Source organism: Poecilia reticulata, linkage group LG18, assembly GCF_000633615.1.
Source record: "Poecilia reticulata strain Guanapo linkage group LG18, Guppy_female_1.0+MT, whole genome shotgun sequence".
NCBI lineage: Eukaryota > Metazoa > Chordata > Actinopteri > Cyprinodontiformes > Poeciliidae > Poecilia > Poecilia reticulata.
The window spans coordinates 10689318-10705715 of record NC_024348.1 but is presented as its reverse complement, the minus strand read 5'-3'; the positions used below and the strand labels follow the sequence as shown (position 1 = coordinate 10705715).

At 40.0% G+C, this 16398-nt stretch overlaps 3 protein-coding genes across 3 annotated transcripts in view; 2 read left to right on the top strand and 1 right to left on the bottom strand.

Moving 5' to 3' along the window:
• The first annotated feature begins 1330 nt into the window (after positions 1 to 1330).
• On the top strand, positions 1331 to 4900 carry gabarapa (GABA(A) receptor-associated protein a). The gene is made up of 4 exons (XM_008435405.2): positions 1331 to 1564; positions 3641 to 3719; positions 3809 to 3927; positions 4020 to 4900. Exons 1-4 carry the CDS (start codon positions 1475 to 1477, stop codon positions 4098 to 4100), a joined length of 369 nt encoding a protein of 122 aa, XP_008433627.1. The 5' UTR covers positions 1331 to 1474; the 3' UTR covers positions 4101 to 4900.
• A 512-nt stretch (positions 4901 to 5412) lies between these two features.
• Positions 5413 to 11000, top strand: gps2 (G protein pathway suppressor 2). The gene is made up of 11 exons (XM_008435408.2): positions 5413 to 5953; positions 6768 to 6885; positions 7182 to 7291; positions 7398 to 7510; positions 7585 to 7664; positions 8035 to 8114; positions 8293 to 8464; positions 8555 to 8638; positions 8777 to 8853; positions 9306 to 9395; positions 9491 to 11000. The coding sequence occupies exons 2-11, from the start codon at positions 6792 to 6794 to the stop codon at positions 9581 to 9583; spliced, it is 993 nt and encodes a 330-aa protein (XP_008433630.1). The 5' UTR covers positions 5413 to 5953; positions 6768 to 6791; the 3' UTR covers positions 9584 to 11000.
• The window catches only part of LOC103480456 (eukaryotic translation initiation factor 5A-1), a 6070-nt gene continuing 672 nt past the window's right edge, over positions 11001 to 16398 (bottom strand). Inside the window, exons 2-6 of the mRNA XM_008435407.2 lie at positions 15002 to 15174; positions 13291 to 13395; positions 12530 to 12661; positions 12373 to 12445; positions 11001 to 11600 (exon numbers count right to left, since the gene is read on the bottom strand). Of these exons, the coding sequence (XP_008433629.1) occupies positions 12383 to 12445; positions 12530 to 12661; positions 13291 to 13395; positions 15002 to 15169 (468 nt within the window). The 5' untranslated portion in view covers positions 15170 to 15174 and the 3' untranslated portion in view covers positions 11001 to 11600; positions 12373 to 12382. The remainder of the gene's footprint in view (positions 11601 to 12372; positions 12446 to 12529; positions 12662 to 13290; positions 13396 to 15001; positions 15175 to 16398) is intronic.

Here is a 16398-nt window from a genome sequence, read left to right as displayed (position 1 = left end):
ATCCCTGATGATTTATAAATTAATCTTCACATTATTTTTAAGGAACAAAATAACACATTGATATATAAAATGTCCAAGTGTCAGCTAGAAACATAAGATTTTCATCCAGATATTTTAAGACCCAGAAGGTCTAAATGTATAACTATAACAATCAAATCATTGGTTGGAATCAATGGAGTAGATTAAAATAAAAACCACAATGGGAAATTTCTGTGCAACAGCAGCAAAGTGACAGGCGATTACAGCAAATAGACTATAGATATAAACAATTTAAAAATATATATATATACTGTACAATAAGGAAAATATTTCTACATACCCTGTAGTTATTAAAACAAAACTTCAGAAGAATGTGCAACAGAGTTGGTTAATTAAAAATTGTACAATATGTAATTCCAGTTTGAAGTAGATCAGTTTTCACTTTCAGAACGTACTGTCCAACACAGAGGGAAATTTTTAGGTCTCTGTAGTAACCTTAATGATGGTCAACGATAGCCAATACAATAGTCAATGATAGTTGACCCTAACCCTAACTCTAGTCAACTTTGATGATGCCTGTAACGCGGAAGTCACATGAGCATGGGGAGTAATGGAGTCACTGCCTTGCGCAATAGGTTGGCATTTGTTTTGGATATATTTGAGGAGGTTGGTCTTTAATAACGGTAACCTGGTTATAGCTAAAATATTATCGGTATGAATTTCTAGTTTAAGAAAAATTCAAAATGTAATTCTGAAATTCCAGTAACAGTCTACTATTGTAAATGGATAATGGAGGGATTTAGTTTTAAATTTATGCTCGCCACAAAATTTTTATTTATTCTTTTGTTAATATACACCGTAAAACAAGCTAGCACGCCTAAAAATGATCAATCTGTCTCAGTGCTTTCAATATTTTGTTGTACTACAACCTTAACCGCAAATGTTATTTCTTTTTAGTGTGTTTAAGAAAAATTGAATGAGGGCACGATCATTTAAATAACATTGCTTTTATCTAACAATTCCCAACGCATTACATAAGTAAAACCAAAAGTAAGACTGGGTGTTTTTTAAAATTTCATCTCCGCTGCTGCTGGGCCTCGGTCATATGACAAGGACAGATACCTCCTCACGGCCCTGCCCAGCGTCCATATGCGCGGCGGTTCACAAAAATAAAATAGTTCCTTGGAAAACTATCCCGCGAACATCTTATACCACAAAATTATGTCCAATATCAAAATACACTGTTTAACTTGACTAACTACTGATTGTACCTGCAAGGAAACTTGTTGAGTTACACCCTACGAACTAGACTCTTTGTCTACGTCATGTTGTTATTGTATCCCTCCGCCAGTGGCAAAAAAACAGCTGTGGTGAGCTAAAGCTAGTTAGCATTGAGTGTGTTTGTGTCAGCGGTTTGAGTCGTTGTCTGAACGGGAAAACCTAGTCCATTTTAAACCAGGAGTGGCCGACTTGTTGTCTGTCAACTCTTCAAACGATGAAGTTTCAGTACAAAGAGGAGCATCCATTCGAGAAGAGGCGGTCCGAGGGCGAGAAAATAAGGAAGAAGTACCCGGACAGGGTCCCAGTAAGTGGCTAACATGGTAGCTCCGTTCGTTGACGGAAGACGCGAAGGCTTTTTAGATACACACATTATAGGTTGTGACTGTTAGAAAACTCGAAATAAAAGTACTCAATAAACGTATAAAGTAATTCAAACGTATTTGTTGACGTGGTTGTGCCCATTTTCAGCTGCCACGTTAATAAAGGTAGTCGTTAGCTAAAGACGACAGAGGTTATCGCATTTAACAGGCCAGGTAGTCAAGCTAGCTTCCTGTATTCCATCCTTATGTATATTAATTTAGAATTTTAGATCACGTATCACAGTCAATGCTTTTTTAAAATAAAGATGACTATGTTTATTTTTAAGGGGAAACATTGAAATTAACCAGATGTGGGCAGATTAAAAATAGTTACCCCTAAAGAAAAGGCTGTTTGTTTTCGCCGGATATTCATTAGTTTGTATAGGCTGTGCTGTTTACCTCATGCCGACCGAACAGGACGGCCTGGATCAAAGCCTCATGTGACCATATCTGGTGATTGTGAGATGAGCTTCACCTTTTCTCTTCCCGTCTAGTTTCACTGACGTTACCTTCGCATCCTTTTTATCAGGCAACAGATCAATCATGGATGAGCACAACAATTACACAGCAGTTTTTGGAAAGGCTACCACAGTATGTCATGTCATGTTCTCGCCTTTGTTTACAATATTCGATCAAAACTATAAAAGCAAACACTTTATATATGCTGTGTAGTTTCAGATACATTTCCAGTAGAATGAGTTATAAAAAATAAGTTGCTATTTGGATAGATACTTAAAAAAAACCTGTTATTTTTAGATTTAAGAAGAAGACATTTGAATAAAATACATTTGCCTGACTGATACATGAGCTTCTATTAATATATTAATAAACAAAAAAAAAATGGGGAAGGGCAGAGCACATTTTGAAAGGCAAATAAAAGAAATGTCGAATAAAATCAAGGACATTTTAGGTGTAAGATGAAAAAAATTGAGACTTAATTTTTCTGATATTGCCTTGAAACGTTCAGTAAATGATCCTGGATAATCCGTCTGTCTTTTAGTGTTTTGAACAGCTATCAGACTTGTGATAGTCTCTTTATTCAGCCCAAAGGTCATGTTTGTTACTTGAGCATATTACATTTTTAGCATTAAAAATGCTGACAAAAGTATTCTGCTTTGAATCGTTTTTTTTTTTGTCTTTTTCTTTTTTTGTTACAAAAATGCTGAAATAAACTTTAAAGCAAGTTAAAATATTAGACTCTTGCACAGGCTAACTTAGCACGAGCTTTATCTAACCTGTGGATTTTTGTTTAGCTGAAAACATTGACGTAATATTGTTTTTATTTAAAACTAAATGTACTTATTTTCAGGGAAATCACTTGCAGCCGTTGTAGAACCAAACCAAAGCTTGAACAATTAGCTGCTTCCTCTGGGCTATCTTGCTAACAAACTGTATTCTGTTTATATTTATTCTTTCTATTGCATATTCTCAAAATGGCGCCTAACTTTAGCAAATAAAAACCTATTTTTAAAAAAAGGACAGCACAGTCAGACTAGGGGAACCAGTAATCAGGCAATTGGAGCATAAGCGGCAGCCGCAGTCTGATTTTCCTGATTGTAACACCCACTCTGACCACATCACCATCACAACGAAAAGTAGACATTTTATTCATCTAAAGCATTTCCCAATCACTCTTCTGTACAGTCAAGTGATGAATCATTAAAGCACTTAAGGATGAGTTGCTCTAAGCACTATTTTTAGGTTTGAAGAAGAAGAAGAAAAAACTTTGTTTTGTGTGCGCTCTATTTCCAAACCAACCACCAGATTCAAAGCCTTTCTCTGTACACACGTTTCTCTCTGGCTGACTTATCTTAGCTGCTGTCAACAAGCTTTATTTAGATCACTTCAGCCCTCGCTCGGTCGCCCATTCGGTACTTCCTCAGATCCTTTTTTTTTTTTTTTGTCTTGACAAACACATGGTCAAAGTACTCGGTGAACACACTCCGTTTAGTGGTGAAGCGTTGGATTCACTGATTGAGAACATATTGAACAACGTTTTTATCTCTCCTTTGCTCCTCTAGGTCATTGTGGAAAAGGCTCCTAAAGCCAGAATAGGAGATCTGGATAAGAAGAAGTACCTTGTCCCCTCTGACTTGACAGGTAACCACTGCACTTAGTGGGCTAACCTATGTATATTAAGTTTGTGTTTTCAACAACTTCTTTTTTTCTTTTTTTTTTTTTGTCAACAGTGGGCCAGTTTTACTTCTTAATCCGGAAAAGAATCCACTTGCGAGCTGAGGATGCTCTCTTCTTCTTTGTAAACAATGTCATTCCACCCACCTCAGCCACCATGGGCCTGTTGTACCAGGCAAGAACTCTTAACTCAGTTTTGCGACTCGTTGTATTGTCCCGTTTAAATTAAATAAACTCTTAAATGTTTTTTTGTTTTTTTTTCTTTAGGAGCATCACGAAGAGGACTTTTTCCTCTACATTGCCTACAGTGATGAGAGCGTGTACGGGAGCAGCCAAAGGGAAATCTGATCTCCTCCTTACCACCACTTTCCCCATCTTTCTGAGACCTCCATCGTTCATTCATTTAAATATTAAATATTAAATCCAGCTCTGCAGCCTAGACATCCCAGAGTAAACATGTCAACTGCACTTTCGTCTCTGCTATACGTCACTGCGCTCTCGGTGAACTCGTCTTTATTATTGTGCAGTCTGAATTGTATTTCCTCCACTCTTCGATAACTACTCTCATGATGTGGTCACTTTGCTAGTGTCATAACTGATCATAGTTTAATGAAAGGAAGTAAAAAACAAAAAATCAAGTGGATCTAATAATTTTAGAATTAGGCTGTAATGATAGTTGAGAGAGAGGGGAGAAAAAAAAAAGACAGTAAATTTTGATTTTTAAATCAGCTTCTACATATAATGAAAAGTAACTATTAGCTGCCCGGTTGTGTCGACCTGCTTGGTATAAAAAAATGCGTTCTGGGCCAAAGGTTGGAAATGAAATTCTGATGGAGTAAAAGGATAACTGTTTTGCAGCAGTTGCTTTCCTAGCACAAGAGTCTGAAGTGGCGAGACTTGTCTTTTTCTTTCCCCGGCCATTAAAGTGTGTAAGAGCACATGGCGTCCTGCCTGCATCTGATGTTAGGAGGATGATAGAATTCAGACTACACAGCCATCCTCTGCTTCCAGTGGTATGAATATTCTGTTGACCTGCTATAATTATTGTTAATGTTGTTCAGTTTGGTTGGCTTATTTTCTAAAGGTATTGTAAAGCTGGGTGCAATCTTAATCTTTTTTTTTTTTAAGTTTGTCTTCTTTTTTTTTTTTTAATGAAAACACAATTTGATCTCTGTATACAGCTATTTCTCTCCATTCATTACCATACCTGATAAAAATTTAATGAAAAGTCCGGGTGTGTTTTGTTGAATGTTACTTTTTGAACCCTGATTTAGACGTTTCTGTCACTGGTTCTGCTCTTGCTTTTTGAGTTTAATGCTCAGTTTGGGGGAACAAATACCATTGGAACAGAATGATAGTAAATTCCACCATAAAAAAGATGAGCTTCTTATATATGAAACACTGTATACTCATAGTTCATTTGAACAACAAAGTTTTTTTTTTTTTACCACTTGTAATCATTTCCTGAGATAAATTGAATTTCAGATTATTTGCCGGTTTGTAATGATGATTGAATTGGACCCAAGCACTGACATGAAAATGTTGATCGCTTAATGAATAATAAAAAAAGAAGAAAGCACTTACAAAAACTGGAATAAATGACTGGAAACAGCGAAGTAAATATGAAAATGCAAAATGTGGCTTCTTTGGCCTGTCAGGGAACAAGACAGCCAGCACAGCCTGATAGTCATCCTCAGCTCCTTCCAATATAAGATTTGACTCAGGCAACTAAATTATCTCCTTAAATAATATGATTTGCTTGTCTGCAGCTTTCTCTGTGTGGACAAATTCTTCTGTCATGATGTATAATGGTTGAGTTGGAACCAAGTGCAGAATGAAAATGACAGCTGTTTGCTAATTGGAATAGAGATCTGATTTAAAAAGTGACCTTTACATTTAAGAAATTGTATTACGTCTAAAAAGTTCATGGAGCAATCCCCTATCACACCCACAAGCGAAAAAAATTGGGCAACGAGGGAGGCGGGGCACAGAGGAACCGGACCCTGCCCTTCTACACACAGAGACATGCTCTCTCCTGTCCAGTAGGTGGCGGTAATGCACCTGCATAAGCTGCTTACCAACCGTCAAAAAAAGAATAAGAAGTTTTATTTTTTTTTTTCCTCCTAGTGCGTTATCCGGAGTAAAACGCTGAAAACAGCTGGAATTTAGGTTCTCATTATACGCATTGCAAAACGACAAAAGTAAGTTTTTCTTAAGTTGTTTTAACACTTTGAGACCGAAGTCGCATTAAAGACAGATACAAGATGGGCCACGTAGCTTGACAGCTAGCTAGCGATGTCAAAAACGTCACATCTTTAAAGAAAGAGTTTATGTATCAAACATACTTATTCTTATGTGATGCAAATAACACCAAGACGCATTGATATGAATTTTAAACTACCCTGCCTTTGTTCATTGTATGTAATTGAGAATAGCTACAAGCGACGTTAGCTTAGCATGTAGCTCGTTGCCGCTTGCTAACTCTGTCTTCTTCAGCACTTTAGACGCAGCTTTGTCAGTAAACATGCATTTAGGGTTTGACTACAAGTGTTTGTGTAGCAACAATAAAAAAATATGAAACAAAGCATTGTTTCTGATTTCCTATATGTGTGTATGCAGGTATGTACAGATAATTTGTATAATTTAGGTAGAGCCGAATTGAACTCGGGTTTTTTTCTTCACCAAAACGGCCTTAATGATGATGGGTAAGCAACAATAGGCTATGGAGACGGAGAAAGAGAGACTTTCCTCATATCTGCAGTTGCAGTGATGCTGTCATGTCTCTTTGATCCGCAACCTCTTGGTAATTCTTCCAACACTTTGTTAAATGTATATAATTAAGTCTTGAAGGCATTAAGGTCTATACCATGCAGGTAACCCAGGGATCCTCTGCTCTAAACCGTATGAAATGTGCATTTTCAACTCCTGTTTTATATCTTGCGCTGCTCACAAATGAAAACGCATTCTTTCATGGAGTATTCTCATGTTGTTTCTTGTTCATTTCAAACATATTAGCTGGCCCCTCCACTGCCTGTCACCATGCCCGCCCTGCTGGAGAGACCCAAGCTGTCCAATGCGATGGCCAGAGCCCTCCATAAGCATATAATGAGGGAGAGGGAGCGCAAGAGACAAGGTAAATACAAATTAAACTTTTTCCAACAGCCAGAAGAACTCTAAGTACTCTAATTTCAAGAATAAATTCACAGACCTCTGCTTTTTTGTCCAGTAATTGTCTGAATTTGAAATTTAAGTTAAACTCTCTCTCACTCTTAATTTGCATATAATCTTCCACTTCCTGAATTTGACCCCTCAAACTGCAGCTCATCAGTCGCTTAGCATTTCTTTCTTATTTTATAAAAGAACATATCTGCTCCACCATTTTTCCCCCCAGTATGAATAAGCATTTCTGCATGTTTTAACATTTTTTAGAGGAAGAGGAAGTGGACAAAATGATGGAGCAGAAGCTGAAGGAAGAGGAGGAGAGGAAGAGGACAAAAGAAATCGAGGAGAGGATGTCCTTAGAGGAGACCAAAGAACAGGTCTGTGTCTCCGCTATGTGTTTATTTATTTTTTTTATTATTATTAGTTGCATGTTGAACTAGAACAGATCCTGTGAAATAAATCGTTTTGTTGCATTAACACCAGGTCATGAAGATGGAGGAGAAACTTCAGGGACTCCAAGAAGAGAAACACCAGCTTTTTCTGCAGCTTAAGAAAGTCCTCCACGAGGAGGAAAAGAGACGCAGGAAGGAGCAGAGGTACCGACCCGCCGGGACGCATTATTCTCTGATTGAGGTCGTGTGTTTTACCCGCTTTCCTCTCCCCTCTTCAGCGATATCACAACCTTGACATCAGCCAGCTACCAGCCCAGTCTGTCCATGCACACAGGACAGCATCTCCTCAGCATCCCAGGTGAGAAGACAAACCGACGTCCGGGTTACTTTTAGCTAAAAAGTATTTACCTTCTTATCGATTCTTGGAGTGATATTGGAAGAGTGAGCACTCCTGGGAAGATGAATCACTCTTCCATGTTTTATTTATTTGTAGGAAATGATCTTAGAAATTGTCTTTGTTCCAAAGATTTCAGCATCTGTTCTTGAATTTCTTTGGGTGACGACAAGATTTGTTGCTTTTTGGCACCTTTCGGCCTGCTTCACGTTGTCAGACAGGTTCTGTTTTCGTGGCTTCTTGATTCTGCAGGCATGAGCTTGTAAAGCTGACTAAAAATAAAAGCAGAGGAAATGGCGTCTAACGCATCAGCTTTAATGTTTGGTCTGTCCAGGAAGTCCGGTGAGTCACAGCCGACCCGGCGCCCTGCTGGGAGAACGGAGCAAGCAGCTGTTCCCAGCCTCTGTCATCCCGGTAAGTACAGAACCGGAGAGGACACTGAATTAAAATCTTCCACCTGCCAGATTGTGTGTAACAATAAAAACACCGGAACTACAGAAAAGAAAAAAACGGGCTGAACTATACAGCCTAAAAGTCTAATGTCATCAGAAGCAGATTATTTAATTCAGTATCCATCTCATTTTTGCGTCAGACCCGTCATTATCAGACGCCCGGGTTCAGCTCCAGCTCGGCAGAACACGGCCAGTTCAGCGGCAGTCAGGGGGTCCACGAGCCCTACGGCGTGGCCGCGTCCCAGCACCCCTCCACCTACGCCCCCGGACCCTCTGTACCCGTGAGCTTCGCCAGCAGCTCTCAGATCAGAGGTGAGGAACTTGATTTGCTTCGTTTTTTTTATTTATTTTTAAATGTGTGTTTGCATCGTTCCACTGATCTCCTAACATATCGATCTCCAGGAGCGTCTGCTTTCCAAGCCATGCAGTACCTCCCTCACCAGCAGACGGGCTATCCTGTTCACAGCCACTTCGCCTCCCAGCCTGGTGAGTTCTGCTGACCTGAGAAATGAGCGGCAGCAGCCCAGATGAATAGCAGAAAAATCTCAACGCGACTTCATTTCAGACGGACTAAAGAAATCAATTTGAAGCGTTAAAAGCCGCGACCTGTCGCGTCTCTTGCAGGATTCATCTCTGGAGCTTCGATACCCCTGCAGAAGCAGCTGGAACACGCCAACCAGCAGTCGGGCTTCACAGATGCAGTGAGTCGAGCCTGTTTGGTATATCCAACAAATCTCATAATCACACCGAATATGTGTACTTACCAGACCACTTGTTTTTGTTTTTTTGTTCTTACCTGATGAATGGTTGCGACTTGGATTTTTAAATCTAAAAATTCATGTTCAACTTGGATTTCTCTACTGATGGAAAATGCAACGCGGTCTGCTTACGGTTTAAGTTGTAGTCCGGATTGACCTGCGGCGTCGGCACTCTTAGCTTATGGGTTACTATGGCTACGTGTCCCACGAGTCCAAGCTTGTTTTCTGCAGCCACCCACCTTTTGTTTACGCTGGATCTTCCAGGATAAAAATGTTTTGATCATTAGTGCCAAGCCCAGAAACATTGACTCTAATGTTAACGTTGCTTCTGTTGACCTTAACGTCCGTTTTACGTAAATTTGATTGTGGTTTTGTTCCGTTTCCTGTTCCGTCAGGGAGCTTTGAGGCCCATGCATCCCTCTGCAATGCATCCTTCTGCTTCAGGTCTGCTGCCCACACCCATGGTCCAGATCCCCACAGCCAAGGTGAGGCTTCCCCACCACCCAGCTCCCTCCTGGGTCGCCTCTCATTTTTTGCAATTTAAACAGCTTTTTGTGGTATTTTGTGTTTGCGTCTTCAGGCTCCGTTTCAGAGCTCCCCACAGGGGGCCCCACGTCACAGCTTCCTCGCCCACAGCCAGAGTGGGCAGAGGTTCTACCACCACAGCAAGTAAAGCTCGGCCACCTTCGTCTTTCTTCTTCTGCTGCAGCTTCACCGCTATGAGGAGGAACCCGTTGCGGATCACTCTGGATTTCAAATAAAAACATAGATTGATTTGTGCCATAATGACTATAACTTTCACAATGTAGTTATTTTGACTTTTAATAAGCTAACAAGAAAAGCTAGAATTCACGTGATTCCGTTGTTTTTCCTTGCTTTAATTTTTTTCCACAACTTTTAATGAATAACATTTGTAAGATATTCATTAAAAGTTATGCTGCGTAGAGCCTTGTGGCCAGCAGGGGGCGCACAAGAGCATTCGAGTCAAAATTATGTCAGAACTTAAGTCTAGAAAGGATGGGCATACTTTTATATTTACTCAGATACCAAATTACCGATTTTAACAACTTTCTACGTTGAACCTCTAACCTTGTGGAATGTTTTAATTTTTCCAACTTACAATTTTGTTAATTCCATACAGAAACCACCATAAAACAGCGACGAAAAGACAAGGAATTTGTGAATTAGTTCTGATGAAACGGGAAATTTAAAGTTGTTTAAAAGGTTACAAGAAATTAATATTACCTGCAACATACAATTCTTATGACATCTTTAGTTGTCAGCCTTTTGTGTAAATCCAGGTTATTTGGACTCAGGTGCTAAAGCTAACGGCTAGTCCCAAGACAGACTAAGACCAGCTTTGACTTTTACTGCCTTCGACATCTTCGATCTCAAAAACATCAGATTATGTGAAGAGTTTTCTGTTGAACTTTAAATCATTGTCAATTTTGGATTAAATTATTACAAAAAAGTAAACATCAGCACATTAGAAACAAAGGCTAGAGGCGGTGCGCCACCGAAGATCTTCCTGTGTGAAACACGTAAAGCATTTTCAATCAGAGCAAATATTATGAAGGAAGAAAAAAAATCCCAATATAATGTTTAAATGGACACGTTGAAGATGGTTTTTATTTTTTAACTCATTTATATCAGCTACTCCAACCAGGAACGCTGCAGATGTTTCAGGAAGACCACTGGTGGTGCACCGCCTCCCACCTGCATTTCTATGTGAAATGAGCAGAACCTCGTTTCACAATAAATCCTCAATTCTCCTCTTAGAAGTGGTTCTCCTGGTTCCGACTGTGTAACGGACCTCCAGATGTGGCCGAGCTCAGTTGAAAGGAAGCTTATTTTGAAACTGGTCTGAAACCTTTTCATGGTCTTAAACGTGCGTCAAACTGTTACTTTTCTATTAAGCCGACCTGTTTTCTTTCCTCGCAGGTGGTTAGATTCACTCTGGTCCTCACTCAGGCTCGTAAACTTTGTGTTAATACTTTGGAGCGTTGCTCTTTGTTTTGTCGTCCTCTGCGGCATTAACTGGCTTAAAGCATTCGTTTAAAACTGGCTAAATAAACAATAAGTCACACTCATCAGTTTGCATCATCTTTATTACGTTTAGCTGTATTTTTTATTTATTTTTTTGTATGTGTGTGTTGGCCTTGCGGAGATTCTGAACGGTTCGGCTGTACGAACACGAGGCGAAGCCAAACTTGCCAAAGGTCGTCCACAGATCCTGGATCAGAACCTGGGAGCACAATAAATAACATTTGAATCGTTTGTGTTCAGAGAGCCGTGAAGGTTTCCACACAACATCATCTCAATAAATAACTTTGAACACCGACAGAATACACTCGTCATCTCTGAAATCGGTTTCGCTGTAGCTCTGGAGGTGAAGCCCTTGATTCAGCAGAGGTTTGTCAAACAGAAGTGTGATTACAGCTCGTCCCTGAAGGTGGCGTCGCTACACGACATTTGTGGATCCACTCTGGGACTCCCGTCTGAGCATGTACATCAGTAATGTATTTGTATTTTTTTTTTTAGTTGCTTCCAGATATTTATTCAAGTCGTCTAGTTGAACCCAAAGAAGAGGCGGAAAGCAAGAAAGAAAGAGACAGAGAAGGGAGGGAGACCAGCTTGGACGATGCATTAGCCTCTCCTTTTCCTCCAGGTCCAGTGCATCTCGTTTGTATCTGAAACGGATTTAAACAGAGGAATGTTTTTGATCAGTTACTCTGAGTAGCTTGGTTGCTCAATACTTTTCTTACTCCGAGTGATTTCTTGGGATGACTGCTTTTTACTTTTACTTGAGTGAAGACATGTTGAAGTATCACTACTTTTACTTTCCGGATACTCTGCCCAATGTGAATAACTTCACTAGATGAAGAAGCAGCTGGTTTTAACCAAAATTTCCCTCTACACACACACACACACACACACACACACACACACACACACACACACACGTGCGGCTGCAGCTTTTGTTGAAGTTCAATATGTTTCATATCGAAGGAAACCGATTTGGAAAAATTTTTCTTTTGCCTATTTTGTTATTTTGTAATTATGTATATGAATTGTTTTCAAAAGCAAAACAAAATGTCCGCAACACTTCATATTTTTGTACGTCTAATTATGTAATTTTTAAATATCAAATGATTGATGTTTTGATTAGTTTACCTTTTTAACTAAACACCTTTTTTTTACTTTTAACTTGAATAATTTCTCGGTTGGCTACTTTTTACTTTTACTTTAAGTAGAAATATATAGACGTAGTGCTACTCTTTGACTACAATTTATTTGGGGTATTCTGCATAAAAATATGCATAAACATCAGCAGTTTAAAGCAGCAGGTTTTAGAAAAACATTTTTACCTAAACTACAACACATGCTGGCGTCTGGTGACAAACGCATAAAACATTTTACAGGTCAAACTTTCTCAGGCAGCGTTGGGTCAGTTGCGTTTACCTGCTGTGGCTTATTTACCCAAGGCTTTTATACCGACTGCAGCTTCCTCGTCCATTGCATTTAGAACAGTGATCTGGAAAAGAGAGGAGGGGATTGGGAACGTTTGTCTGGAGGAAAGGCCGCAGCAGGAAAAAGAGCGCGCGCTGATGCTACCGACCAGGATCTCCTCTCCGGCTTCGTGCCTGCTCTCGATCTCCTTTCCCAGGTCTCCCTCGGGAAGCTTCAGGTCCTCTCTCACCTCCCCGCTGTCCTGGAGCAGGGAGAGGTAGCCGTCCTGGATCCCAATCAGCTGTGAAAGAGGAACATGAACTTGTAATCTTCTTCATGTTCTGCGATGCATCGCGTTAACCACACGCAGGAAGCGGCTCCACTAGCGCATGTGAAAGGGTCAAAAGGTGCCAACGTACCTAAAAATGCTCACATGACCCGAGTTACATACATCTCCAGCGCTGGGACTGCGTGGTTTCACTTTAGCAGGAAACTCAACACCTGCTGCTTACAGTTTGCCAAGCTGTGTGGATTCCCCATCCAGCATCACGTTTTAGCCCAGTCTGTCCTGCACCCACTAACCTTTATGCTCGAATGTTTGGTTTTATAAATTTCCAACTGCCTCCACCAGGGTACAAAGATACAACAGCATAAAAATGGGGCATGTAATTATTTACTTTTGATATTACCTCCCTTCTTTAAGCCAAACAAAGTTGGTATTAAACGTTCATTTTATTTTATTTCAAAGATATTTATAGATGTTTCTCAAAGTTCGACCAGCCAGTCCTCATTCACAAAAGTCAAACAAAACATGGCATCAGTCAACTGTGTCGCATTTGTGTTGGTTTGTGCAGCACAAAAGTTCTCATTGGTGCTGTTACAATGTTTTAAATCTTAAAAGAAAAAGGAAGCTTTCAGGGATCGACTCACCTGGTAATCCATTCGTTTGATGTTGGGGACGTCCATGTTGTGGGTGGAAGGACAAATGTCTTCATACTTCTTACCGGAGAAGATGTCTATGCCAACCAGGTGAACCTGCACAGGCACAGAAGACACGCAGAAACATTTATACAGATATCTGCAAAGCACTCAACTGTTTAGAGGGTGAGCTGACTTCTCTGATTTAAGTCAAGATTTATGTAAAATTATGTAAAAATCAACTTATTTTTCCCCCTTATATCATGTTAAAGCTAAAAAAAAATGTTGGCATGATAAATAACAGTATTTATAACAAAAATGCCTGGAGTTTTGCTTTGTTTCATTCACAAATGTTTGAGAAGTTCTTGAATCTCCCTTGGCAACCGTTTGGGGGTGACTAAACAGTTGCTCTCACAAAGCGCCGCCTGTTTCCACAGAGCTCCTCTTTAGATCCTCACAGAGCTCCTCTCTGCCTCACTCAGCTCCTTCAGACTAGTGGCAGCAGCAATTAGCAAACAACTGGTGGAACTGTGAGTCTGCCGAGCTAATGACCCGATTAATGATCCGATTAATGATCTGATTAATGACCCAATTAGTGACCTGATTAATGACCCGATTAAAAGCATAAGGAGAAGCGTTGTTGTGATGTCTTGCTAATGGCGGTGTGTCAGAGAGAGTAGGAGCTTCTTAAAGAGGCAGAAGCCCAATTTTAAGGTGTCAAATTGCAAAGTCAAGTGTTTTTTAAGTCATGTTTGATACATGCAGAAACTTTTTACAGCACAGTTACTTAATTGTGCTATAAAAAGGCACTGTGTGCCTGGACAATGCATAACGCCGCCCCTTTAAAACACCTCTGACCTGAAACACTCAGGTTTTATAGAGACTGACTGTTCATCAATATTAATGAGAGAGGATTTAGAGACGGATCACCACCTGACAGGTCCACGATGCATAACCGTTTGCTCTAACGTGGATCAAGATGTGTATCGCATCAACACTTTTGTCACCTTTGTTGAGAAATATCTCATTAATATCCTGTCCAGGTTTGTTTCACGTCTGCAATAAGTTCTCCCACAAGCTATCAGGAGATTTTAACTGAACTGGGGAAGAAGAGATTCTTTATCTTTGAACTCGTTATTCCACACACATAAGGAGAACAGAGCAGATTGATGTCACGTGCAAAACTCGCAACAAAACTCCTGCAGCTTCTTGTCAGCCTCTCTGACACGTTTCTGTCAAAAATAAGAGGTTTCTGTCATGTTTTTATACAAATGATCAGTGACCGTCGTGAGTGTGCCCCAGCTGATTTATGTCCTGCAGTATTCTTTTTTCTGTCTGCTCTTCTTCCCGACTCGTACTTTGTTGCAATATGTTCATTTTTATCCTTTGAAGTGGTTCTGCTTTGGCCAAGCGAAATGAATGAATATCTAATCAGATTCACTCTTCGTGGAAGACCGAATGCAGACATTAAAACAAAAGCTGATTCAGTTACGTACTAGTTTAAGTGTCTGCATATTTATGTTGCCATTTCTTCTTTATCTGGCAGCTTTGTTCATTTTTTAATTGTACTGTACAATACAAATGCATGAAAAACATGTTAAAACGATCCATCAGAGAACTGCATAACAGCCGAAACACTGAGTGCCTTTAAATCTAGACTGTATACAGTTGCCGATTTATTTGAACCTGCATTAGTTCTTTGCTTTTGCTTGTTTGTTCTCACCTTGGCGTGGCCGTGCTTGCCGGTTTTGGACGTGGACATCTCGACGATCTTGCAGGGTCGACCTTTGAGCACCACGAAGCCGTTTTTGCGCAGCGCGGAGCACTGCATGGGGAAGGTGGCAGACGCCCCGGCATCACCGGTCTGGAAGTCCAGCTCTGCATCCGCCATGGATGCTGCACAGGCAAACCGCAAGTCGTTTTTGATGAATATCAGTGTTTAAACTGTTTTTTTTCTCTCTCTCTGTCTCTCTTTTTCTTTTGCTGTCTTTAAGATGCTGTAAAATGAAATGCTGGTTTTAAATTGAAAACCTTTAATATTAAAACTGAAAGGAAAAACCCTCGTTCACTGCACACTTACTAAATCTCTATCTTGCAGCAGCAGCTTCTCCCACTGCATGTTGAAGGTTCACATGCAAACGTCACTCTGAAGGATCCATTTCACACCTTTTAAATGCACATTTAGTCATTTTTACACAAAACAACAAGTGAGGGGAAGTATTACAGCATAGCGAAGATTAGCACTTTCACCTGAACACACTTTTAAATTCAGCTGCTGCTCCCGTCAAACAAAACAGTTTCCTCTTGTTTTCTGTTGCTTGCATGTCGAGTTGAGACACTGAAACGGTAACTGGGTGATTTTACTCACTTCACTATAAGTCGAGTTACATCAGTTAGCTGCTGTCTATGTAATGTAAATGTAATGGAGCGCAATAAATGTTCAGCAATTATTTAAATAATTCAGTTTTGATCTGTCTTTAATACACCTTGGTGACACTTAAATGCTTAGTAGCATGTATTATAAAGGTGTGGAGGTGGTAATGCAGGTTCAGTCCTTTAAAGTTGTCTCAAGGCTAAAACTTTTACAATAAAACCTGAGACATTAGTAATACATTTATGGGGCTTCTTTTTTTTTCAGCTGGATATACAATGTGTTATCTGGACTCTGCGTCTACAGTGACTGTTGACAGTGTTTTGGATCACAGTGTCACGTGGATGAGAATCTGAATCACTTCTGGATATTTGTCACTAGTTTCCTTTTTTCTTTCACCTCATTGGCTGTTCGAGTCCTCTCTGTAAATGGTATAAAACACCGATAGTGTGTTACATATTTAGATTTTTTTTTTTAAATTTCTTTTTAAGTTGTGTAATTACAGAGATCCTGTTAAACTATTTACAATGTCCTGGAACGGCCGTGGCGTGTTTCTCAATATTTCTGCTCTCGATATGTTTCTTAAAGTCAAAATCCGGAAGAATCGCCTCATAAATCAGCGCTGAGTCTCTCTCCTCTGACTGCGGCCCTCAGCGGACCGGCATGCCGCCTGCCTGCACCCAGGCTGAGGCCCTCCTGGTCGCCACAGCCTTTAGGAGCTTAAGTGGCAGTTATGTTATTGCCCCCCC

Excerpts from the sequence above, each read along its gene's own strand:
- gabarapa (XM_008435405.2), top strand. The coding sequence starts at position 1,475 with ATGAAGTTTCAGTACAAAGAGGAGCATCCATTCGAGAAGAGGCGGTCC. Across the intron at positions 1,565-3,640 it reads AGTACCCGGACAGGGTCCCA|GTCATTGTGGAAAAGGCTCC; the intron begins GTAAGTGGCTAA and ends TTGCTCCTCTAG. Across the intron at positions 3,928-4,019 it reads CCATGGGCCTGTTGTACCAG|GAGCATCACGAAGAGGACTT; the intron begins GCAAGAACTCTT and ends TTTTTTCTTTAG.
- gps2 (XM_008435408.2), top strand. The coding sequence starts at position 6,792 with ATGCCCGCCCTGCTGGAGAGACCCAAGCTGTCCAATGCGATGGCCAGA. Across the intron at positions 8,115-8,292 it reads TCCCAGCCTCTGTCATCCCG|ACCCGTCATTATCAGACGCC; the intron begins GTAAGTACAGAA and ends TTTTTGCGTCAG. Across the intron at positions 9,396-9,490 it reads TCCAGATCCCCACAGCCAAG|GCTCCGTTTCAGAGCTCCCC; the intron begins GTGAGGCTTCCC and ends TTGCGTCTTCAG.